The sequence below is a fragment of the Mesoplodon bidens genome (genome assembly GCF_964165515.1).
Source record: "Mesoplodon bidens genome assembly, chromosome: 4".
In the NCBI taxonomy this organism is placed as follows: Eukaryota; Metazoa; Chordata; class Mammalia; order Artiodactyla; family Ziphiidae; genus Mesoplodon; species Mesoplodon bidens.
The window spans coordinates 118,277,531-118,304,251 of NC_138160.1; the positions used below are offsets into that span (position 1 = coordinate 118,277,531).

The 26,721-nt window shown below is 39.8% G+C and overlaps 1 protein-coding gene across 1 annotated transcript in view; it reads left to right on the top strand.

Annotated features, from left to right (window-relative positions):
- The window catches only part of CTNNA1 (catenin alpha 1), a 183,250-nt gene that overhangs the window by 52,137 nt on the left and 104,392 nt on the right, over window positions 1–26,721 (top strand). Inside the window, exons 4-7 of the mRNA XM_081230886.1 lie at window positions 8,615–8,781; window positions 9,321–9,440; window positions 18,590–18,859; window positions 21,331–21,534. Coding sequence (XP_081087012.1) covers window positions 8,615–8,781; window positions 9,321–9,440; window positions 18,590–18,859; window positions 21,331–21,534 — 761 coding nt within the window. The remainder of the gene's footprint in view (window positions 1–8,614; window positions 8,782–9,320; window positions 9,441–18,589; window positions 18,860–21,330; window positions 21,535–26,721) is intronic.

The following is a 26,721-nucleotide window of genomic DNA, read 5'->3' on the forward strand; positions in this document are numbered from 1 at the left end:
ATTCTTCAGTTTGTTAATATGGTGTATCACATTGATTGATTTGCATATATTGAAGAATCCTTGCATCCCTGGGATAAATCCCACTTGATCATGGTGTATGATCCGTTTAATATATTGTTGGATTCTGTTTGCTAGTATTTTCTTTTTTTTTTTCTTTTTGTCTTTTTTCGATATGCGGGCCTCTCAATGTCGTGGCCTCTCCCGTTGCGGAGCACAGGCTCTGGACGCACAGGCTCAGCGGCCATGGCTCACGGGCCCAGCTGCTCCATGGCATGTGGGATCCTCCCGGACTGGGGCACAAACCCGTGTCCCCTGCATCGGCAGGCGGACTCTCAGCCAGTGCACCACCAGGGAAGCCCTGTTTGCTAGTATTTTGTTGAGGATTTTTACATCTATATTCATCAGTGATATTGGTCTGTAACTTTCTTTTCTTGTAGTATCTTTGTCTGGTTTTGGTATCAGGGTGATGGTGGCCCTATAGAATGAGTTTGGGAGTGTTCCTCCCTCTTATATATTTTGGAAGAGTTTGAGAAGGATGGGTGTTAGCTCTTCTCTAAATGTTTGATAGAATTCACCTGTGAAGCCATCTGGTCCTGGACTTTTGTTTGTTGGAAGATTTTTAGTCACAGTTTCAATTTCATTACTTGTGATTGGTCTGTTCATATTTTCTATTTCTTCCTGGCTCAGTCTTGGAAGCTTATACCTTTCTAAGAATTTGTCCATTTCTTCCAGGTTGTCCATTTTATTGGCATAGGGTTGCTTGTAGTAGTCTCTTAGGATGCTTTGTATTTCTGTGGTGTCTGTTGTAACTTCTCCTTTTTCATTTCTAATTTTCCTGATTTGAGTCCTCTCCCTGTTTTTCTTGATGAGTCTGGCTAATGGTTTATCAATTTTGTTTATCTTCTCAAAGAACCGGCTTTTGGTTATATTGATCTTTGCTGTTGTTTTCTTTGCTTCTATTTCATTTATTTTTGCTCTGATCTTTATGGTTTCTTTCCTTCTGCTAACTTTGGGTTTTGTTCTTTCTCTCGTTCCTTTAGGTGTGAGGTTAGATTGTTTATTTGAGATGTTTCTTGTTTGTTGAGGTAGGCTTGTATAGTTATAAACTTCCCTCTTAGAACTGCTTTTGCTGCATCCCATAGGTTTTAGATCATCGTGTTTTCATTATCATTTGTCTGTAGGTATTTTTTGATTTCCTTTTTGATTTCTTCAGTGATCTCTTGGCTATTTATTAACATATTGTTTAGCCTCCATGTGTTTGTGTTTCTTACGTTTTTTTCCCTGTAATTGATTTCTAATATGATAGTGTTGTGGTGTGAAAAGATGCTTTATATGATTTCAGTTTTCTTAAATTTACTGAGGCTTTATTTGTAACCCAAGATGTGATCTATCCTGGAGAATGTTCCGTGTGCACTTGAGAAGAAAGTGTAATCTGCTGTTTTTGGATGGAATGTCCTATAAATATCAATTAAATCTATCTGGTCTATTGTGTCATTTAAAGCTTGTGTTTCCTTATTAATTTTCTGTTTGGATGATCTGTCCATTGGTGTAAGTGAGGTGTTAAAGTCCCCCACTATTATTGTGTTACTGTCGATTTTATCTTTCATAGCTGTTAGCAGTTGCCTTATGTATTGAGGTGCTCCTATGTTGGGTGCATATATGTTTATAATTGTTATATCTTCTTCTTGGATTGATTCCTTGATCATTATGTAGTGTCCTTCCTTGTCTCTTGTACCATTCTTTATTTTAAAGTCTATTTTATCTGATACGAGTATTGCTTCTCCAGCTTTCTTTTGATTTCCATTTGCATGGAATATCTTTTTCCATCCCCTCACTTTCAGTCTGTATGTGTCCCTAGGTCTGAAGTGGGTCTCTTGTAGACAGCATATATATGGGTCTTATTTTTGTATCTATTCTGCAAGCCTGTGTCTTTTGGTTGGAGCATTTAATCCATTCACGTTTAAGGTAATTATCGATATGTATGTTCCTATGACCATTTTCTTAATTGTTTTTGGTTTGTTTTTGTAGGTCCTTTTCTTCTCTTGTGTTTCCCACTTAGAGAAGTTCCTTTAGCATTTGTTGTTGAGCTGGTTTGTTGATGCTGAATTCTCTTAGCTTTTGCTTGTCTGTAAAGCTTTTGATTTCTCCATGGAATGTGAATGAGATCCTTGCCAGGTAGAATAATCTTGGTTGTAGCTTCTTCCCTTTCATCACTTTAAGTATACCATGCCACTTCCTTCTGGCTTTTAGAGTTTCTGCTGAGAAATCAGCTGTTAACCTTATGGGAGTTCCCTTGTATGTTATTTGTTGTTTTTCCCTTGTTGCTTTCAATAATTTTTCTTTGTCTTTAATTTTTGCCAATTTGATTACTATGTGTCTAGGTGTGTTTCTCCTTGGGTTTATCCTGTATGGGACTCCCTGCAGTTCCTGGACTTGGGTGGCTATTTCCTTTCCCATGTTAGGGAAGTTTTCGACTATAATCTCTTCAAATATTTTCTCAGGTCCTTTCTCTCTCTCTTCTCCTTCTGGGACCCCTATAATGCGAATGTTGTGTTTAATGTTGTCCCAGAGGTCTCTTAGGCTGTCTTCATTTCTTTTCATTATTTCTTCTTTCTTCTGTTCCGCGGCAGTGAATTCCACCATTCTGTCTTCCAGGTTACTTATCCGTACTTCTGCCCTAGGTTTTCTGCTATTGATTCCTTCTAGTGTGGTTTTCATTTTAGTTATTGTATTGTTCATCTCTGTTTGTTTGTTCTTTAATTCTTCTAGGTCTTTGTTAAACATTTCTTGCATCTTCTTGCTCTTTGCCTCCATTCTTTTTCTAAGGTCCTGGATCATTTTCGCTATCATTATTCTGAATTCTTTTTCTGGAAGGTTGCCTGTCTCCACTTCATTTAGTTGTTTTTTTTGGGTTTTATCTTGTTCCTTCATCTGGTACGTAGCCCTCTGCCTTTTCATCTTGTCTATCTTTCTGTGAATGTGGTTTTTGTTCCACAGGCTGCAGGATTGTAGTTCTTGCTTCTGCTCTCTGCCCTCTGGTGGATGAGGCTGTCTAAGAGGCGTGCAAGTTTCCTGATGGGAGGGACTGGTGGTAGAACTGGGTTTTGCTCTGGTGGGCAGAGCTCAGTAAAACTTTAATCCACTTGATTGCTGATGATTGGGCCTGGGTTCCCTCACTGTTGGTTGTTTGGCCTGAGGCAACCCAGCACTGGAGCCTACCTGGGCTCTTTGGTGGGGCTAATGGCAGGCTCTGGGAGGGCTCATGCCAAGGAGTACTCCCCAGAACTTATGCTGCCACTGTCCTTTTCCTCATGGTGAGATGGAGCCACCCCCCCACTTCTGCAGGAGACCGTCCCACACTAGCAGGTAGGTCTGGTTCAGACTCCCCTGGGGTCACTGCTCCTTCCCCTGGGTCCTTATGTACACACTACTTTGTGTGTGCCCTCCAAGAGCGGAGTCTCTGTTTTCCGCAGTCCTGTCTAAGTCCTGCAATCAAATCCTGCTAGCCTTCGAAGTCTGATTCTCTAGGAATTCCTCCTCCTGTGGCCGGACCCCCTGGTTTGGAAGCGTGACATGGGGCTCAGAACCTTCACTCCAGTGGGTGGACTTCTGTGGTATAAGTGTTCTCCAGTTTGTGAGTCACCCACCCAGCAGTTTTGGGATTTGATTTTATTGTGATTGCGCCCCTCCTACTGGTTCATTGTGGCTTCTCCTTTGTCTTTGAATGTGGGGTATCTTTTTTGGTGAGTTCCAGTGTCTTCCCGTCGATGACTGTTCAGCAGTTAGTTGTGATTCTGGTGTTCTCACAAGAGGGAGTGAGAGCACGTCCTTCTACTCCTCCATCTTGAACCAATCTCCTTGCCTTCATTCTTGAATGATTATATTTAGTGATTTTGATATGCATTGCCCTTATAGCAAATGAGGTTGAGCATCTTTTCATGTGCTTATTAGCCATTTATATATCTTCTTTGGAGAGGTGTGGTATAATTCCTTTGCCTATTTTAAATTGGATTATTTGTCTTTTTATTGTTGATTTTAAGACTTCTTTATATAATGTGGATAGTCGATCCTTATCAGATATATGGTTTTCAAAAATTTTCTCCCATTCTTTTCATTTTCTTGATAGTGTCCTTAGAAGCACAAAAATTTTTAATTTTGATGATGTCCAGTTTTTATCTTTTTTTATTGTATATGACACTTTAGGTGTCATAGCTAAGAAACCATTGCCTAACCAGAGTTCTTGAAGACTTTATCAGTGTTTTCTTCTAAGTGTTTTATAATTGTAGCTCTTACATTTGGTTTTGATCTATTTTGAAAGTATATGGCATGAGGTAGGGGTCCAACTTCATTGTTTTTCATGTGGATATTCAGTTGTCCCAGCACTATTTGTTAAAAACACTGTTTTTCCCCTATTGAATGGTCTTGGCAGCCTTGTTGAAAATTAATTTAGTGTATTTCTGGATTCTCAATTCTATTCCAGTGATTTATATGTATATATTTGATTTTGTTGACCACTTTCCTTTGCAAATGCTTATTTTCTTGTTTTAGACAGTTTGTCATCTTGTGTCTCTTTGTTTCTCTTGTCACAGAGTCTTCTTTCCCTTACTCCTAAAGCCACAGTATCAAGGGCTGCAGCTTTTTTTTTTTTTTTTAAATCTTCCCCAGTTCGTGTCCACACATATAGTATGCCCTGGCCCTCCTCTCCATCTCAGGACAGCTGTACCTTGAAACCTTTAAGTAATCTTCCACCATGCTTTCTTTTCCCTTACTTTTTTTTTGTTATTTTTAGCCGTGCCACCCAGCTTGTGGGATCTTAGTTCCCCAACCAGGGATTGAACCCGGGCCCTTGGCAGTGAAAGTGTGGAGTCCTTAACCACTGGACTGCCAGGGAATTCCCTCCCTCCCTCTTAATAATCAAAGGTTATCATATCATTTGACTCCTGCATTTATAATTTACTACTGTTCTTTCCTGGGCTCTTACTGTGGCTTTCTGACCTATATCACTGGCCAGGTTTATTATATATGCTTTTGTTAGGTTGACCTTGATTTCCCTCTTTGGCTCAGGGATTCTTCTTTGTACTCTGTTTGTCCATGGCCTTTCTACCCATCATCATACCCACCCCCCCATCATCTGATGCTTCTATACACATCCTTTACTTCCAAGTTAGACTAGAGAACTCAGCCCTCACACATGCCTTTTTATTGTATACCCAGCTTGTTAAGTGGTTCTAAGAACATAGGCATTAAGCATTACAAATCCTGTCTGTCTCATTTACTATTAGGTGAAATAGTAACTAACTTAATCAAGTTAAGTTAGTTACTATTAAGTTAGTTAACTTGTCTAAGCTTTAGTTATCTCGTTTGTAAAGAAGGGCTAATACCACCTACTTTCTAGGTGGTTCATAGGATTAAATAAAATATGCGTAGTGCCATGGAGTGGGCATTCAATAAATATTAGATATTACTGCGTTGCTGTTCCTTTTGCTTGAGGTGCCAGCTCCCTTAACTCTACTGCCCCAAGTTCTTCCTATCCTTTGAGGGTAGAGTCCATCTCAGAGCACCATGTCTTCAATAAAACTGTTGTTGGCATTTCACTTATACCCCAAACTGGTCGTTTAGTGCTTCCTTTTTTGACCCTATGCTACTTTGTGCCTTTCTTAAAGCTTGTATGTTAAAAATGCCACATAATTTCTGTATGATCACTTTCTTCTTTTCTGGTTTATAAACCATTTGAAAGCAGAGGTAAGTCTTGCTCAGCTTCATATCCCTGGCACTGGATTTATTTGTTTGCTTTAGTGTGTAATATGCTCTCAATAAATAGGTGGAATTCTTTTTACTGTATAAGGCCAATATTTCTTATTTAATATTCCTTGCTTAAAATTAATATTAGGCAAATATCTTTTTCTGCAAGGCTTTAGGGACAACTTCTTACATGAGTAAATAACTTTTCCTGATATATTCCCATAGCACCTTGTCCACAGTACTATTGTAATTTTGACTGCATTCCCTAATTTGTGGGCCCTTTGAGTATAGGTGCCTTGTCTTAATCAGCTTTTAATTGTTTGCTTGTCTGTCTTCCCCCCTCCATAGAGCTCCATGAGGACATGGGCTGTTTCTTGAGCACTATATTGCTGGCTTTTAATGTATAGTGGGTGCTCAAATATTTGTTGAATAAATAAATGAATGGCTGAGCTCTGTCTTTTTAAGTACCATAAAATAACATTTTTGTTAAGTATCCACGTAATTGTCATATGTCTGTATCTTAGATCCAGGAAAACTTTTAGCTATGAAATTCTTCATTGTGAGTTATTTCTGACCTGACAAATACGCAGAGCTTGTCTTTGCTCTTAATACTATGTTGTGCTTCTTAGTCTAATTAATATATGAATCTGAGGGTGAATTTAACTTTTTCCCCCTAATCTCACATTCTGCAACTAAATTTGATAGCTAGGAGAAATTTGGTAGGTCTCTTCAGAAGTAGCTAGGCTTCTAGGACTTCCCTGATGGCACAGTGGTTAAGAATCCGCCTGCCAATGCAGGGGACACGGGTTCGATCCCTGGTCCGGGAAGATCCCACATGCCGTGGAGCATCTAAGCCTGTGCACCACAACTACTGAGCCTGCACTCTAGAGCCCGCGAGCCACAACTACTGAAGCCTGTGTGCCTAGAGCCAGTGCTCCGCAGCAAGAGAAGCCACTGCAGTGAGAAGCCCGCGCACCGCAATGAAGAGTAGCCCCCCACTTGCCACAACTAAAGAAAGCCTGCACACAGCAACAAAGATCCAACGTAGCCTAAAATAAAGAAATTAAAAAAAAAAAAACGAAGTAGCTAGGCTTCTTGATAGTGCACTTTTTTTACATTTGTGGAAGAGTTGAGAGAGTGAATAGCCTTTAGGCTTTAATCTGAAGTGGACATGTTCAGCCAAGGGAGGGAGTAATTTTCCAGGAATCCAAAGATAGTCACCATAGAGGCACTGTCAGTATAACTGGTGGAACAGACACAGCCCTGGCCCTACAGTTGCTTTCAGCTATAAGAAAAGAGCAACGATAGGCACCTTAAATGATTATTATTAGAAATACATAACAAAAAAGAATAAGTTATTTTACAAGTTTCTAGGAAATGTTATAAGTAACTTCTTAGCATTGTTGAAGCTGGGATTGTATAAGTTGGATATTCCTAATAACTATAGTAAAATATACATTTTTAGCCTAATTTTAGAAATTATGGATATAATACCTGTTATAGAAAATGTTTTCATAAGTACAGAATAATGTAAAGAGTCAGATTGTAACCTAGTATAACTATTATTTGTCTTTTTAAAAAAAATTATTTATTTTATTTTTTTGGCCGCATCGGGTCTTAGTTGCCATATGCGGGATCTTCCTTGAGGCATGCTGATCTTTCTTTGCCGCCCGTGGGCTTCTCTCAAGTTGTGGTGTGTGGGTTTTCTCTCTCTAGTTGTGGCGTGCGGGCTCCAGGGCACTTGGACTCTGGTTTGTGGCACTTGGGCTCTCTTGTTGAGGTGCTTGAGCTCAATAGTTGTGGCGCACGGGCTCAGTTGCCCCACGGCATGTGGGATCTCAGTTCCCTGACCAGGGATCAAACCCACGTCCCCTGCATTGGAAGGCGGATTCTTTACCCCTGGACCATCAGGGAAGTCCCTATTTGTCTTTTGACTCCAGCCTTTTCTGTTGTTGTTTTTTTTTTTTTTTTTTTGCGGTACGCGGGCCTCTCACTGTCGTGGCCTCTCCCGTTGTGGAGCACAGGCTCCGGACGCACAGGCTCAGCGGCCATGGCTCACGGGCCCACCCGCTCTGCGGCATGTGGGATCCTTCCAGACCAGGGCATGAACCCGTGTCCCCTGCATTGGCAGGTGGACTCTCAACCACTGCGCCACCAGGGAAGCCCCTTTTCTGTATTTTTTTAAACACAGATTACGTACATTTATCATTTCATCTTTTTTTTTCTGCTTAAGATTTCATCATAAGCTTTAACATTTTTTCCCATATATGTGTTAATATTTGCATAATAGTCAATTGTAGGCTTTACCATAATTTACTTAACTAGATGCTTGGTTGAGCATTTGAGCTGTTGGAAGTGTTTTGCTATGAGGAAAATGAGTGAGTCAGTGACTGAACATACCAGTGAGTTTCTGTTTGAGCTATATGCATTAGGTAGTTGTGATGGTTAATGAAGTATAATGGTCCTACATAATGGTTGCTGTGTTTCTGTATCATTCTGTGGATGTGAGGGTAGATTGCATTAGATCCATTTTTTTCTCCCATTCAGATCTTGAATTTTTTTTTTCCATTAGGATACATATAATGGTCCTTCTTGGAAAGGAGTATTATTAGATCAATGGAAAGAAGTATTTTTAAGGCTCTTGGTACATAGTGCTAAATCACTTTCTAGATATTGTGCTTTTACCAGGAATGTATGAAGGTGCTTTTCTTAGGGACGGCTAGAAAACAAAACCAAAAAGACAACAAAAAAAATCCTTAAACTAAATTCTGCCCATGAAATATACAAAGTTTGAATTATTTTTATTTTTTAAAAATGTAGACCAGTTATTTGGTTCATTCTGCTGAGTTTGTTTTTCTGTTCTGTGGAACAGGCGATTTGATGAAGAGTGCTGCTGGAGAGTTTGCAGATGATCCCTGCTCTTCCGTGAAGCGTGGCAACATGGTTCGGGCAGCTCGAGCTTTGCTCTCTGCCGTTACCCGGCTGCTTATTTTGGCTGACATGGCAGATGTCTACAAATTACTTGTTCAGCTGAAAGTTGTAAGTATAGGCCTACGTCTGTAATTTGTTCTATCACAGCGAGGCTGCTGCTGGCCATACTTAGTTCAACATTTCTTAGAGTTTGGTTTGGTTTTGAACTTGGTTTACCTAAATGGACCAGGAATGTTTTTAATTTCCACTCACTCCTCTGTTCCAAGTGAACATCATACTGGCTCTGCTGTGAACCTGTGTTGTCTTTGTTCTAATAAAGAATTTGCAGAATAGGTTTTGTTTTGACTCCTTCCCTTTTTGTGGTAGTGATTAAACATTTCCTTGTACCAGCAGAGTTCCAGAGTTGAGAAATCAAGATATGTTAAATTGTATCCTTTTAGATGGAAGTCACAATAATGCTGTCCTTCCCCACCTCCCATAAAACTCCCATGTAGTAGCTGCTCAAATGTTTGAGGGCCATGTAAATTGAAGAGGAAGTTTGGATTGCTATGTGAGTAGCTGTCGAAAGGAATAAAAAATTCTAGATCTTCTTTATGTACAGACTTGTATTGTTGAGAATTTTTCTTTTGGGGGTGTGTGTTTTATAGGTAGAAGACGGTATCTTGAAACTGAGGAATGCTGGCACTGAACAGGACTTGGGAATACAATATAAGGCCCTGAAACCTGAAGTGGATAAGCTGAACATTATGGCAGCCAAAAGACAACAGGTACAACCATGATTTGGGGATACATTTAAGTTGTTTATATTATTACCTAGTGGGAAAAATCGATTTTACCTAAGTTTTCAAAAGGTACCAATATCTCTCTCTGCTAATATAGTTCCATTAAAATATTTAGTTTATGATGTGTCCTTTCAGTATTGTTAATAAAGTTAGTATTAAGTTGTATTCATGTTTTGCTCCTATTTTGATTCCTGTGAAAATTTTACTTTAGGTAGCTTAGCAGTTTGTGATAGTGTCTGGAGAAGTGATAGGCTTTTGTTCTGTGTGTTCAAGGATGAACTTGAGTTGGTGGTGGAGTTTAATTCAAACTTTTAAAAACCTTAAACCAGTCAAAGCATATTGGAATTACTTCTATACCAGAAAGTACCTCCCCCTCCATCTTTTGTAACTTTTAAAGTGTTTCTTACCATTCAAGTAGTTTTCATAGTGTTAGGAATTTGTGTTGTGTGGTATGTGGATCAGTGTTCTTATTTTTCCACCCTTTGCTACCTCTTTGGCATTTTGCTGTTGGGGTGCTTGCTTGAACTCTTCCCTGTGCCCTTCCTGGATGCTGTGTGTTAGATGTGTGTTCCTTAGGGGGCATGCATGTGTCACCATCCAGCTCTTAAAATGTTCCATAGTCTTGGTCAAGCTTGTGCTATTCTTATTTTTAAAGAGCACTGAGAAGACGAATTCTTATTTTTTTTTTAAATTAATTAATTAATTTTTGGCTGCGTTGGGTGTTCGTTGCTGTGCGCGGGCTTTCTCTAGTTGCGGCGAGCAGGGGCTACTCTTTGTTGTGGTGCTCGGGCTTCTTTTGTTGCGGGGCACGGGCTCTAGGCGCACGGGCTTCAGTAGTGGTGCCGCACAGGCTCAGTAGTTACGGCTCACGGCCTTAGTTGCTCTGCAGCATGTGGGATCTCCCTGGACCAGGGCTCGAACCCGTGTCCCCTGCATTGGCAGGCGGATTCTTAACCACTGTGCCACCAGGGAAGTCCCGAATTATTATTATTGTTAGCCAATACCTGTATTGGTTAAAATAGTTTATGCTGCAGTTTACAGAACACCCAGCTCGAAAACTGTTTGAACATTGAGGGGTTTATATTCTCACTAATTAGAAGCCCCAAGTTAGGTTAAGTGAGTTCAGGGTTGTTAAATTTAAAGGCTTTGCAGTATCATCAAGCATCCAGTTTCTTGACATTTTCCAGCACTGCCATCTTCAATGTGCCTGGCACTGGATGGCTGTAGAAGCTCTAGATATGACATTTGCACGCATCAATATGTCCAGTGAGAAAAAAAAGGACTGTTTCTTCCATATGTCTCTCGTTATAAGCAAATGATCTAGAAGCCTCTAACAGATTTGCCCTAAATATGGATTGTATAACATACCCATTCCTTACTAATCATTGGTAAGAGGAAAGCAGTTAACTCTATCTGACTCAGAGTAATGAAGATCTGCCTTCTTGTCTGTGACAGGGGTAGCCTTCCTGAGAATAGGAACATTCAGCAAGAACTCTGAGGAGTTCAGGCATGAGGAACATGGGGTCAATACTGTAAATGTCCAATATATGACAGCCTCAGCTTTGGAGACTTCAGCTTTCATTTGGTTACATTTACATTAGTATAAAATTCTACCCCACAGGGTTGAGAGAATTAAATTAAAGAATGTGTGTGAAGTATTTAATATAGTGCCAGACATTCAGTAGGCCCTCAGCAGTGGGCAGTTGGTGAATAGTAGTTATTGCTCATATTTTAAGCTGTAAGGTGTGATCAGATTGAATCTGTACATATGAGATCCTGGTTTTACATTTCCAGTACTTAATATTACACATGATAATATAGCTAGATTTGTTGTATTGCCTGAGTAATTTAGTTAGTGTAGGCTCAGTGTGCTTTTATCATTTGTCCTTGTGTTGGCTTATATTTCCATCACATAAACACAAGTAGTTTTTTCTTTTTGAATTCTATAGGTTCTTATTAGGTATCCATTTTGTACATATTAGTGTATATATGTCAGTCCCAATCTCCCAATTCATCACACACACATACCCTGCCACTTCCCCACCTTGGTGTCCATACGTTTGTTCTCTACATCTGTGTCTCTGTTTCTGCCCTGCAAACTGGTTCATCTGTACCATTTTTCTAGGTTCCACATATGTGCGTTAATATATGATATTTGTTTTTCTCTTTCTGACTTACTTCACTCTGTATGACAGTCTCTAGATCCATCCACGTCTCTACAAATGACCAATTTCTTTCCTTTTTATGGCTGAGTAATATTCCATTGTATATGTGTACCACATCTTCTTTATTCATTCGTCTGTCGGTGGGCATTTAGGTTGCTTCCGTGACCTGGCTATTGTAAATAGTGCTGCAATGAACATGGGGGTGCATGTGTCTTTTTGAATTATAATTTTCTCTAAGTATATGCCCAGTAGTGGGATTGCTGGGTCATATGGTAATTCCATTTTTAGTTTTTTAAGGAACGTCCATACTGTTCTCCATAGTAGCTGTATCAATTTACATTCCCACCAATAGTGCAAGAGAGTTTTTTTCTTTTTGCTGGGGCTGACTGATCCGAAGAAGAATTTGTTGTATGATAGTATGGTAATTTTATAAATATGGCAAGCTGGCCAAATTATGTTCACAATTTATTTTACTTAACATTCTTGATATAAGTTCTCTTTTGAATATGTGAAATGAATGTTAGTTATATTTAAAAAATAAAGTTTGGGGCTTCCCTGGTGGCGCAGTGGTTGAGAATCTGCCTGCCAATGCAGGGGACACGGGTTCAAGCCCTGGTCTGGGAAGATCCCACATGCCGCAGAGCAACTGGGCCCGTGAGCCACAACTACTGAGCCTGCGCATCTGGAGCCTGTGCTCCGCAACAAGAGAGGCCGTGACAGTGAGAGGCCCGCGCACTGCGATGAAGAGTGGCCCCCACTTGCCACAACTAGAGAAAGCCCTCACACAGAAACGAAGACCCAACACAGCCAAAAATAAATAAATAAATAAATTTATAAAAAATAAAGTTTGGTGAATAGTCTTACTGTATTAAAACCTAGTCTGATTTTGACTTATGAAGACTTACTTTTTTTTTGGTATGTGGGCCTCTCACTGTTGTGGCCTCTCCTGTTGCGGAGCACAGGCTCCAGACACGCAGGCTCAGCGGCCATGGCTCCCGGGCCCAGCCGCTCCGTGGCATGTGGGATCTTCCTGGACTGGGGCACGAACCTGTGTCCCCTGCATCAGCAGGCGGACTCTCAACCACTGCACCACCAGGGAAGCCCCAAGACTTACTATTATTTGAGGAAAGTGAGAACATTTAGACTGACACTATTGCATATCTTTGCAAAATGGTGGAATAAGTAAATTGATGATGTTCTTGAGATAAACAGAATAATAGTCCAGAATTTTGTATACTACTGGAGAAACTTACTGGAAAGTAATGCTGCCTGAGTTTTAATTCATTGTGCCATGAATCCATGAAGAGTTCCTTCATAATCCCTGATGTATTTTTTTTAAAAAAAGAGAATTTCAAACATTTACAAAACAAGATGTCATAAAAATCTTGAAATTATTAGTTAACATGCCAGATGATCTTCTGTTAGCACCTCCATGTCTGTTTTCTGCCCTTGGTCACCCTGCTCTCTGCCCCAGGGACCTGACCTGTCTGGACTGCATCCAGGGGCTTCTTTGCCCTCTGGCTTCTGGTTGGGTTGGCCACTGGGAGCGCTATTAGGAGGTCAAAGGACAGTGAGGATAGGGTTTTATCCCTCCCTGCTGGTTGCCCTGGGATGCTAAAAGTCATAGCCTCTCTTGGGTGGTATTCTCCCCACACCTCACTTCCTGGGTTCTGGTAACTGCTGCCTCGTTTTGTCTCTCTGGGCCTAAGTGCCCTAATAGCCTGTGGTTTTCCTGTACTTTGCCCATACCGTTTGTAGCATAGTCCCTAAACCATCTTTGAATTGCCCAGCTTGATTTTACCATCTGTTTTCTGCTGGTATCTTTTATTTATTTATTTATTTACTTATTTATTTGTTTGTTTGCCTGGGTTGGGTCTTAGTTGCAGCACTCGGGCTCTCTAGTTGTGGTGCATAGACTTAGTTGCCCCACGACATGTGGGATCTTCGTTCCCAGACCAGGGATTGAACCCGCGTCCCCTGCATTGGAAGGTGGATTCTTAACCATTGGACCACCAGGGAAGTCCCTCTGCTGGTATATTGAGTGATACATTTTAAAGTTTGTCTTGGGTTTGTAGTATGTCATGGTCATTTATAGTTTTCCTTGGACCTAATTCTTTAACCTTTAGCCTTAGCCTCCTATAGTAGAATTTGTTGAATAGGCTGGCTGTGGGTGCCTGTGTGCCTTCTGATCGTAAAGTGACTTTTTATAGGGCCTGGGCCTTGGTGTATATTTCTATAAACTAGTGCTGTTTTTGGGAATTAAACTCAACTCATTTTATCCTAAAGTACCAGCCTGGTGGAAATTTCATTCTCTCTTTTAGATACTGCCCATTGGCCTCCTTCAGTTACTGGTCACAATTTTGCATATGTGTTTTCTGGCAGAGTTCCTCTACTGCTGTATGCTTAGTACCCTGGACTGTTTTCTCCTGTGACCTTTCCTTCTCTTCCCAGGTGTGGTATGTAATAATTTACCTCCTCATCAAGCCTTTTATATTTGCAGGCAGCCCTAGTCCAGAAAAGGGGTGTTTCCTCAAGAGCAGTATTTGGATGTGATGTGTGTACTTGGATGCTTTAGCCTCCCTTGTACCATTTAAGCAGCAGCCACCCAGTGAGGAAATGTTGAACCTTATGAGATCTACAGGCACTCTGGGATTTACCTATTTGTCTCTAAGGTTTTTCTGCAACGTGGCGTGGGGGTGAGGATGTTGCTGAAAATAATAATGAATAACTTTAAAAAGGTGTTTACTATGTGCTAAACACTGTTACAGTTCCTTGATAAACATGAATTTAATTTTTACAAAAACAGTATAAGGTAGATCCTATAATTGATCAGATATTAGTTTTTATAGGTGAAGGAACTGTATGTAGCATAGAGAGGTTAAGTAATTTGGCATGGACATTCATCTAGTAAGTGGTGGAGCCAGGTTTTGAACCTAGGCTTGTCTGGCTCTAGAGGACAGGGATTTTGTTTAAACTGCTACTATAATCCCTAATGCCTAGAACATTGCCTAGATACAATAGTGTTCAATAAATATTTGTTTAACTAAAGAGAGAATAACCCATTTTGCTGTACTGCAGATCCATCCTGGAATGGGATTCTGTGTGTGACCATAATCTGTTACTTTCTTGGGCTAGAATATTATTTGCTGACTAGAAGTTATGAATTTCTATTAGGCTGCAGGCTCTTATTTGACTGTAAGGGTGAATTAGATGGCAGAGGTAAGGATCTGCCAGCATCCACCCTGGTTCCTGTGAAGAGGACCACCTCTGCCTTACATTGTCAACTCTGCCTCCCCAATATGCTAAAGATGGAATACTTTGATGTTTACAATCTATCCACCCAGGTACATGAGCTTGTTGAAATAGGTTTGGTTAAAATGTCGTGCTTCTTACCTAGTCTGTGAACTCTTTCATGATTATTTTTCTGAAAGCCTGAACAGACAAATTGGTAATGGATAGTACTGCCACTGTTTTATGTGTAAATCACCTGTACTGGATGGGTTTGACCATGGACCATTTCTTTAAGTATAGTCATTTGAATCCAAGAGAAGACATCTGATCAAAAGTATCTGTGGGGGGGCTCCCCTGGTGGCGCAGTGGTTCAGAGTCCGCCTGCCAATGCAGGGGACACGGGTTCGTGCCCCGGTCTGGGAAGATCCTACATGCCACGGAGCGGCTAGGCCTGTGAGCCATGGCCACTGAGCCTGCGCGTCTGGAGCCTGTGCTCCTCAACGGGAGAGGCCACAACGGTGAGAGGCCTGTGTACCGCAAAAAAAAAAAAAAAAAAAAAAAAAAAAAAATCCTGGGCCTCCCTGGTGGCGCAGTGGTTGAGAGTCCGCCTGCCGATGCAGGGGATACGGGTTCGTGCCCCGGTCTGGGGGGATCCCATATGCCGCGGAGCGGCTGGGCCCGTGAGCCATGGCCGCTGGGCCTGCGCGTCCGGAGCCTGTGCTCCGCAATGGGGGAGGCCACAGCAGTGAGAGGCCCGCATACCGCAAAAAGAAAAAAAAAAAAAAAAAAAAAAAAAGTATCTGTGGGGACTTCCCTAGCAGTCCAGTGGTTAAGACTCTGGGGGGATCATGGAGTTCGATCCCTGGTTGGGGAGCTAAGATTCTGTATGCTGTGCGGTGTGGCCAAAAAAAAAAGTATCTATGGCTACAGTTTTACATTGTTAAGAGGCACATGAGAGGAAACTTTCACTTGAATTTCCAGGTCTTGGTTAGAAAGTGTTATGGATTGCTTAGAATTTAGCTTCTGTTTCTTGGTCACTGCCTGTGATCGTTGGTTCAAATTATGTTGAAAGGGGTCATTTCCACTTTATGTTTTCTGTTTGTTCCTGAGTCTGTTTGAAATATAACTGGATTGGTCAAATGGGTGAATCATGAAGGCTAAAGTAGACCAAGGAACTCTATAATTTTCTAAGTAATCTATTACACTGCTAATAGCTCACTTTTTTTTCACTAATCTGGGTTACTTATCAGGACTATATATCTTGAAAAGAATTCTTATGATTGATCATTATCATAGTAAGTAGTGCTGCCTTGTGATAGTGTCTATTTTCCTATCTTAACAAAACCTAGTTTCTTTGTCCTACGGCAAAAGCAATTCTAAAGACAGAAAATAGAACACCTTAGCAGTTAGGACAAACGATGGTGGCTGTCATTTTCATCATAGATTAAAATATATCCCCCGTACTTGTAAAAAGAAGTCTATCAAAGATACATTGTGATGAGGGCAAGACATTTAGAAAATGCCACACAGAACATGTATACTAGCTGCTTACGCATAATGGTGAGCCCTAGACCTTGGTCACAGTTTATGAGTCTTGAAATGATCGTCGACTCTCTAAATCCATGGGGTCCTATTTCTGAGTATTGAACCTGATGTAGTCTTTGGAAAGGTAGGAGTTTATCATACCAGGCCAGGCAGTGGCTTTAGGAAAGTCAGATGTTGAATAATAATTTTGGCACCTATTATAACTTTAGGTGACCACAAGTGTCTTTGCTAACCTTTACAAGAGGCTGTACTGATATCTAGGTTATAGATACTTAGGGAGAATGCCAAAGTTGATTGCAAAACATTTTATAAAACAAAGGACATTATTAAGTGCTTAAAGGCAAATGCCTCCTTAGAAAACTTAAAAGTCCCTGAGGTGTTGGTGAGAGCAAGACATTTAGAAAATGCCATACAGAACATGTGCACCAGCTGTTTAAGCATAATGGTGTGAGCCTCAACCCCCTGTCATAACTTGAGTCTTGAAATGATCACTGATTCTCAAAATCCACAGGGTCCTGTTTATGAATATTTAGCCTAATGTACGGTGCTACAGGGCATTTGGAGTGCTGTGTGCTATTGCTTGCAAATTCAGATTCCAAATGAGAAAAGAATTCTAGGAGGAAAAGTAAGCTGTCATATTATACAAGGTTTGAATAAAGATGCAAACCTAAAACATATAGTGAGATGAAGTTTCAGGAAAAGGGAGGAGGTTTGGTGTTCTAATGCTTAATCAGGAACTCAGAAAGATGAGCCATTAAACAGCTGTCAGACTTTAAGTTGAGTAATTGACTTTGGCCTTTCTAAGTCAGTTTTCTCTTACTGTTTGTACATGTAATACTCATTTTAAAAACATTTAAATTTGTACTCTAGGATTCAGTTGGTGACATTAACATTGAAATTCTAGGATCACACGTAAAATAGAGTTGGAACAGTTGGTGGTCAGTTATGGTTATCACTTATATTTCTCTTCTGTGGTGGCAATCCACATTTACTGAAGACTTAGTTTTCTCTGAGTAATTGCAGTAACATAGGGGTACCAGAAATACCCCCTTTCCATCTTGCTTATTATTGGTATCACTTAATTGTCACTTAGCATATTCACCCGGTTTACCAAGTAGATGCTGGTAGTTGAAACCATGTTAGGAACCTCAAATCCTTTTAACTCTGAATTATAATTATGGGGTAGAGGAAATTGAAAAAGGACAGTTTCACCTAAGACTACATATCTATAGAGTATTACAGTGAAATACAAACCTTTTGGATTAAAGTCATGGAGTCCATGAGCCTCAGCTTTATGCCTTAATAATCCGGGTCCTAAGGTGGTCTTTGGGATGTGGGAGCGGGGAGATGTTCTGTACTTGGGGGAACAGCCTGCCACATCCTCACCTGGGTGGTTTGCGTAGTTTGTGTATACTTGTGGTATCCCATCCCAAATTTCATAAAAATCTTTCAGTGAACTTTTATAAGTTTTTTTATTTTATTTTATTTTATTTTATTTTATTTTATTTTGCGGTACGCAGGCCTCTCACTGCTGTGGCCTCTCCCGTTGCGGAGCACAGGCTCCGAATGCGCAGGCTCAGCGGCCATGGCTCACGGGCCCAGCCGCTCTGCGGCATGTGGGATCTTCCCGGACCGGGGCATGAACCCGTGTCCCCTGCATCGGCAGGCGGACTCCCAACCACTGCGCCACCAGGGAAGCCCTTTTATAAGTTAATAAAAAAGAAATCCTCAATAAGTTTTACTGTGTTTAAATGTGTCTCTGATTTTTCTATTTTGGTTGGAATAGGTACATCCATCTTTATAAAGTTGTAATCAAGATTCTAGTCAGTTTTATGTTTTGTTTTTTATTTAGTGCTGTTCTAGATGCTTTACATGCATTGTTCCATTTAATCCTCAAGACAATTGTAAGAGAGGTAATATTATTGCTCCTATTTTACAGAAGGTGAAACTGAAGATGGAGAGTTTAAATAGGATCATAATAGTAAAAATTAGAGCTGGAGATTCAAATTCAGGTCTATGTGTTTTGGAAAAGTTTGAACTCTTAACCTACTAAGCCATACTGCCTCCTTTGTGATGAACTTTCAAGCCAGGCTGTTAATGAAAATATTGTCTAATTAGTAGAAATTCTAACTTTTCAGAATTCACTGACAAATTTTTACGAGTAGGACCCATATTCTTGTTTTACTCTTGTAGGAACTGAAAGATATGGGCCATCGGGATCAGATGGCTGCAGCCAGAGGAATCCTGCAGAAAAACATTCCAATCCTCTATACTGCATCCCAGGCATGCCTACAGCACCCTGATGTCGCAGCCTATAAGGCCAACAGAGACCTGATATATAAGCAGCTGCAGCAGGCGGTCACAGGCATTTCTAATGCAGCCCAGGCTACTGCATCAGATGATGCCTCCCAGCACCAGGGTGGAGGAGGAGGAGAACTGGCATATGCCCTCAATAACTTTGATGTAAGTTATACTTGGGAGGAAACTACAGGCTCTTGACCATCCCTCAAAGTTAACAGATTTCTGGGGAAATGTGATAAAGGTTTCTCATGAAAGCTCAATTTCTACTTAGATTTGTAGTCTAAGAAAGAAATTTTATGAACTATCAGTCTACTTGACCTTGACTTGGCCTAAAGCATTTTATCTTTTCTTCCCCCTCCCCTTCCTCTTCCCCTTCCCTTCTCTTTTCTTTTTTTTAGTTTTAAACTTCTGAATTCTTTTATGCAACTTGTGTTTCCTATGAGGTCATTCTTTGGTGAAGATATGAATTTGGTTCATTTCAATCAAGACTTTAACCTTCTGGTAGATATGAAGCTATGGGAGATACAGAGGCAAAGCGCACTTAGGCTCTGCCCTCCAGGGGCTCACAGTCAGTGAGAGATACAGACACATCATAAGTGACTACAGCAGAAGTGCTGTCATCTTAATCTGACTTGTCTGCCTAGATACACTTCTCTTCTCAATGACTAAATAATAGACAAAATTTAATCAAGTGGAAGCAAATTTAGGATGAAAATACTTCCTTAGCATAATGCCATATAACTACCTTTTATAAATGATGCCCCAGATCTGTTCTGTATATATATTCTGTGTACACACTATCCTATGTATCAACTTTAATCTTAATTTTTTGGGTTGTGTTTTATGGTTTTAAATTCCTACCCACAATGCCTCATGGCTTCCAGTAGATGGCAGCAGTTTAAGATTTTTTTTAAGTGGTTTTTTGTTTGTTTGTTTTTTTAACCAACTGTTATGTTATTATTATTTTTTTAATTAACATAAGGGAAAATTGCCTTCCAGGTGACCAGCATCCTTTCATTAGCAGGAGTGCTTTGAGGTGTAGAATCAATATAATGGAGTGCATTTTAACAGTTTTTCCTGGTCTTTACTTTTCTTTCCTTTGTCTCACCCCTTTACTTTGTCTTGGGTAAAGACAGTGTTAAGCCTAAAGACCATGATGTTAGAACTAAATTTTTACCCTGGAGCCTTAAACATTAAATAACTTTATGGCAAATTCTTAAGATATATCTTACAATTAACTGGCACTGTTGTTTTTCCCCTTCAAATTTGGCAGTATTAGGTACTGCCCCCTTCAAGGCAGTACAGATTACATTTTGCCCTAAGTTGAGTAATGTCTATCAGAGGTCACTGAACCTCTTAAGACTCTAGTGAAACTTCATTCATAAAATGACAGGGTTGGACTAAATGGTTACAGGTCTGTTGAAGTTCTATGACTCTGTGTTAAAATTCTTTGACCATTCATTCTTCATTCCTGTTGGTCATTGTGAAGAAGATGTTGTGTATTCAGTTTTGACCAGAGAAATACTGCAGTAACTTAATCTGGTAAAAAAATAATCAGCTAAAATGTAGGTTAATAATAAACCGAAGGAATTGTATGTTTAGTTTTGAAACTGATGGTTCTTTGGAAGGGAAAGAAGAGTGTACTTATTGGAAAAGGGCAAGCTTTTTTTAGAGAAAAAACTTGGCATTTAAACTGAGATCAATAAGAGCATAGTTCTTATAAAGAAAAATTAAAGGCAAAATATTTGTACACGCATTTATTGGTGTAAGGATAAATTGTATCAAGTGGAGAAGTTTGAGGAAGGCCAGTAGATCTTGTCCTGGGGGTGTTGATGTTTGACCTAGAACCTATAGATTACTTGTGACCTGACCTCACTCATCAGTGGTAAAGCTGGATTTAAGTGGAGTCAGGTGAGTGAAGGGAAGACAGAGGAAGGGTTTATTCTTTTGCAGGCAATTGTATCTCAGAGAGTGGCTTCGCTGGGACAGATTGCTGTCATCTCTTACAGAATACCTGGAGGTCTTTCAGCAAAGAAAGTCTCTAGTTTGGAATTAACAGGATAAATTTGAGCCTGAATTGTTTATAAGCTTTAATGAAATGTATAAGATGAAGAAAATTGAAATTGATTATAAACTCATTCCTTTCTGAAACTTAGAAGACAGAAGTCAGTGTTTTGTTTTTATTTATTTTTTGTGGTGAAACAGTTCTGCTAATGTCGTGTAGCAGTTTTATACTCTGTCCATAGAAAAGAACAAGAGTGCTAATGTTTATTTTCCTTGTAATTCTCATTTGGTAACTTACTATTACTGCATAGGCTGACCTTTAGATGTTCAGATTAAGTAATGTGAACATGATTTTTATGCCGACATATTTCTGTTTGCATTTGTGGTATCGTACCTTATTCAGGCCCTATTCCGCTGGATAGTATTGCTTCCAGCGTCTTCTTTGAGAAGTAATCCACCATAGGCCAACTTGTGTGGGATGCCCCTCATCTGCCAAGAAGTATAACTTTGTTTCAGGCATTGAAATTTTTGTGTTATATATTGGTGTTCCTAATCAACACTTTCCTCACCTTCTTGAATATTGGAGGGAATAGAGATTACACTAGCATTCAATAATGTTTCCTTTGCAGAAACAAATCATTGTGGACCCCTTGAGCTTCAGCGAGGAGCGCTTTAGGCCTTCCCTGGAGGAGCGCCTGGAAAGCATCATTAGTGGGGCTGCCCTGATGGCTGATTCATCCTGCACACGTGATGACCGGCGTGAGAGAATCGTGGCAGAGTGTAATGCTGTCCGCCAGGCCTTGCAGGACCTGCTCTCGGAGTACATGGGCAACGTGAGTAAGAGGAATTTTCTATAGCAGATATTGGATCTGAGGTGTTTTTCAGAACTTTTCTTTGAAGTAACAGGAGTTTTCCATAATAATTGTTGGGTCTTAACTATACATGTTAAGAGGTGTTTTAACTATACATGTTTTAACTGTACATATCAAGTATGTTTTAACTATATATGTCAAATATGCTTTTAGCTTCTTGACTCTTGGGTGGAGTAAAATTTTTCAAGGAATGGATAAATGGCTTTCTGTAGTGCCCCCTTTCTGCCCAACTTTTTGGTGTGAAAAATTTTAAACTTACAGAAATCATATAATGAACACCCATCTACCCTTTATCTAGATTCACCAATTAACATGTAAACACATGTGCATGTTTGTGTGTATAAATATATGCATGTATATGTATATATACACATATACAACCTTTTTATTTTTATGAAACATTTGAAAGTAAGTTGCAGACATTGTATTGCTTCGCCTCTAAATATTTCAGCATGTGTCTACTAGGGATAGTAACCTTCAGTACCCCTAAAATTCCATTATCACATGTAGGTGGCCATCTAATTTTGGGCAAAATGGAATGCTGAAAATATTCATAGTTGATGAAGTTATTTGAATGAGCCATGTGCAGTGCTATAAGAGTAAGTAATTGCCAAGTAGAGCTGTATTAGGTGAACTGAGTTGTGTTTTTTAATTTTTAAGGTTTGTGTTTAAAAACCAGTGCTGTGAAATTGGATGCCTGACAATTTTTTTGCCGTAGAAAATACTGTATCTGTTGATTTCTTTTCGGTATTGTTAATGTCTTCTTTTTTCCTTCCCTAATACTTCTTTCATTCCAGTTATTTAATGCTGGTTTAGGGTTAGTGTAGTTTAGACCTTGTACGCAGTATTTTACTGTGGCAAAGAAGGAATAAATTAAATAAAAATTATATAAAATCATTTTAAAGGGAAGAAGGACAATGCAAATTAGTTATCACTAGTGATTTTTCCCTATTTAATAGTTTTCACGAAAAGATCTTTGGTGCTTTCTCATTTGTTCATTTGCCATACATCTTGTTTGTTCACTTATATTCTTATATAAGTGAACATATAATGGTGAGTCATGATGGAATTCCTAGGGTGAAGATGAATGCTTTCCTGTGTTTATCTGGTTTCTACCATATTGTGAAATTAGTGAAGCATATTGAATTTTTTTAAGCCATTGCCATGTTTTGATCATATGCAGTCTACCTCAGAAAAATGAGATTAGAGACTTGGTTAAATCAAATGGAAGAAGCGGTTGATAAGTCACACTGAAAATGTGGGACACATTTAAAAACCCATATATAAGCCTGAAAATCAGAAAATATAAAAAATGAATAATTTGAAGACTGGCTCAGGGAAACTAAGACTCATGGCATGTATGTGAATCAGTTATCTACTGTCACGTGCTGAAGTGGTATGAAAGTGTCCAGTGCAGTTATGATTGGGAAACCACTTTAAAAACAGCCTTTGTGGGGAAGAGTATGTGATAAATCTGTTCTCATTCCCCTATACTAGAGTTTCCTAACCAGTCTAAAAGATATTCCTTGAGTCTTGGGGTTGGTCAGATCTTGGACTAGTCATCTCTGATCATGAGGTACCTCCTAGATTCTCCCCAGAATGCCAGACAAATAGTACTTTCTATTTTGTGCCATGGATGTAAGTATTGGTGGGAGATACTCATTTATACTGAAGATATGGAGACCATAACAGCACTCTTATATAACATTTTATTATGTAAGTGAAAACTAGAACAGTGATTGATGTCAGGCTGAAATTTAAGGATTATGGTGGGGGTTTTGAAAGAAATTCTCTCAGTATTCAGAAATATATTTTAGAAGATGATTTCTGAACACATTTCTCCTAAAGATAAAAATATTTAGTTTCCTTGAATTGACTCACATAACAGTGATCAGGCTGTGTCCTATCAAAAAGTGATGGAGTGAGGATAAAGGGGGAGGGCAATGAAGCACATTTGAAGAAAGCTTAGAATGATAAAAGGGTCTGCAAGAAGCAGAATCAACTAGGGATAGGTTTTTGCTTATTTATGAAACATTCAAGAACATTTAGAACCTCCAGTGACAGTCAGAACTTAACCCGCAGTATCTTCCTGTCACTCAGTTAATATTGAGTATGTGTCATCTGCAGAGTAGTTTGCTGGGCACTGTGTAAGGGGAGGAATGAGGCACTGATCCCTCCCTTCTGAAACATACAGCATCTCTAGAGAACATTTATTGGGAGTGCCATCATAGGTACTACTAAAATACAATGGGGATTGCAAGGAGGATGAGATTATTTCTAGCTGGAAAACCTGAGGCAATTTATGGAGTATTTATTTTATAATCTTTGTATTGAGCTTTACCTTGATTTTAAAAAAATGATTCACTTTAAGTTTTGATTATTTCTTTTGAAAAATATTAGATAAATAATTATGGTATGTGGAGAATTGAGACAGTCTGGATTAATTAAAACTGGTTCAGTACTTAGAACTTTGTTGACAGAGTGGTAAAATCCAGAAAGGTTCACATATTTTTACTTTTTTTCATTTCCTGGATTCTCTCAGTCATGTCATGATTTTTTTTTTTTTTTTTTTTTGCAGTACGTGGGCTTCTCACTGCTGTGGCCTCTCCCGCTGCGGAGCACAGGCTCCGGATGCGCAGGCTCAGCGGCCATGGCTCACAGGCCCAGCCGCTCCGCGGCATGTGGGATCCTCCCGGACCGGCGCACGAACCCACGTCCCCTGCATTGGCAGGCGGACTCTCAACCACTGCGCCACCAGGGAAGCCCCATGATTTTTATAGATACATACTTTAAAATAAATCTTGTAATTTCTTGAGCCTTCCTTCTTCATCCTTTGTTGCCACTTATCAAGTTACATTGGTGTTTCCTCTAAGGCAATGATTCTTTTTTATTTTTTAATTTAATAAAGTTTTATTTTCCAGAATGTACAGTTGGTGGGATAAGGCAATGATTCTTAACTTTGGATGCACATTAGAATCCCTGGGGGGCTTCCCTGGTGGTGCAGTGGTTAAGAATCCTCCTGCCAATGCAGGGCACACGGGTTCAAGCCCTGGTCCGGGAAGATCGCACATGCCGCGGAGCAGCTAAGCCCGTGCACCACAACTACTGAGCCTGTGCTCTAGAGCCCGTGTGCTGTAGCTACCAAAGCCCGCGTGCCTAGAGCCGGTGCTCCGCAACAAGGGAAGCCACTGCAATGAGAAGCCTGCTCACCGCAACTAGAGAAAGCCCATGTGCAGCAACGAAGACCCAACACAGCCAAAAAAAAAAAAAAAAAAAAAAAGCTTTTTCTGAAAAAGAAACTTTTAGAAATCCTGATGTCTAGGTTGTACCCAAATTAAGTCAGAATCACCAAATTGAGTTCCAGGCATCAGTATTTTTAAAAGTTCCCCAGGAGATTCCAATGTGCAGTTAAGGTGGAGAAAGTGCTACGATGGTTTATTGCATTTTTCCTTTTCTGTCTCCACTGCTGTTGTCTTATTCCAGGCTGTATTCACTTTCTCCACTTCCAGTTTGTTCTGCCTGCTCAGGCCAGTCTGAGCTCATGCCTTCAGTAAGACATTGTCCATTGTGTTATTGAAATTCCCTTCCTACTTATTTAAACCTAACCTGCCCTTCCTTCAAGGCCCACATTTCCACCCCCATCTCTTTGCTGAAGGCCATTTCAGACTACACCATTCTACATTATTTCTTTGTAGCTTGAAGTTTTGCACTCAATTGTTTACTTCCTTGAATTGTTGCTCAATTGTATTTCCTATATCCATGTAATTTCTGCAGCTAGGTTTTAAGCTTTTGAAAGATGGGAACTATTTAAAAAATATTCTTTCAGGGTCTGGTATAATGGTAGTAGAGATACTCAATAGGTGCTTGCTTAATGAACTCACGCTGACTTGGGAGAATGGATAAAGTGAACAGTTTGGGATATTCATGGTACTAAGGATATATTAGTGGAAAAAACAAAGATCCTTGCCCTTATTGACCTTACATTCTAGAGGGTTATGGGGGAGGAGGCCATGGGTGATTTACCCTTACTTCCTTTAGCTCTTTCAGTATACAGATGACATTTTTGGAAAAAGTTAATACTCTGAAATAAGCAGTGAATGGAAGTGATATGTTAGATCATAGGGTGAGGGCCAAACTCCCTTTTAAAGGCACCAAGGGCCAGGAGGCCAGCAGCCTTAATGCTTCTACTTGCATTGTAGTTTGAAGAGTTAGAGATAGATAGTCTTAGATCTATCACTAACTTACTGTATGATGCTTTAAGAGATACTGATGTTAAGGGTAATGCATTTGACCCCTACTTACTTAAACATTATGGAAATGCTTCAGATGCCTGAGAGCAGAGGGTTTTTGACCGTTTAGGGGATCTTTGTTTCACAAATGACTTCCAGGTTTCCTTGAAATGAAATGTAGTTATTGTGGTTATGTTTAATTTGTTCTTGCTCTATCAGCCTAAGGTTACTCTGCCTATGAGGATTCTAGAGAAAGAAAAAGAGCTTGGATGGGTTTAAAAGTGAATGGATTGGACTTCCCTGGTGGTCCAGTGGTTAAGACCCCATGCTTCTGCTTCAGGGGGTGCAGGTTCAATCCCTGGTTGGGGAAGTTCTGCATGTTGTGGGGTGCGGCCAAAAAAAAAAAGTGAATGGATTGAAATTAAAGTGAAATGTAATTGAATTTGAAAAAAGTTATTGCCGCTTTGTTTATTTTTTTGTAGTTGAAAATCATACATGTGCATTAAATTATTGACCCACCATTACTATTAACATTTAGGTATATGTATTTCCAGTTTGTCCCCGTTCTTGTATGCAGAGTGTTTTTAAATTTTAAAATACCTCTTAATGCTCTCTGCATAGACACAAAATATTCGTATAACTTTCAGACTATTAGGTTAATGGTGCAACAAGATGGGTGGACCTGGAGGACATTATGCTGAGTGAAATAAACCAGACACAGAGGACAAATCCTGTATGATCCACTTCCATGAGGTTCCTAGAGTTGTCAAATTCATAGAGACAGAAAGGAGAATGGGGGTGCCAGGCGCTGGGGGAGATGGGAATGTAGAGTTACTGTTTAATGGGGACAGAATTTCAGTTTGAGAAAGTGAAAAGTTCTGGAGACGGATGTGGTGATGGTTGCACAATAATGTGAATG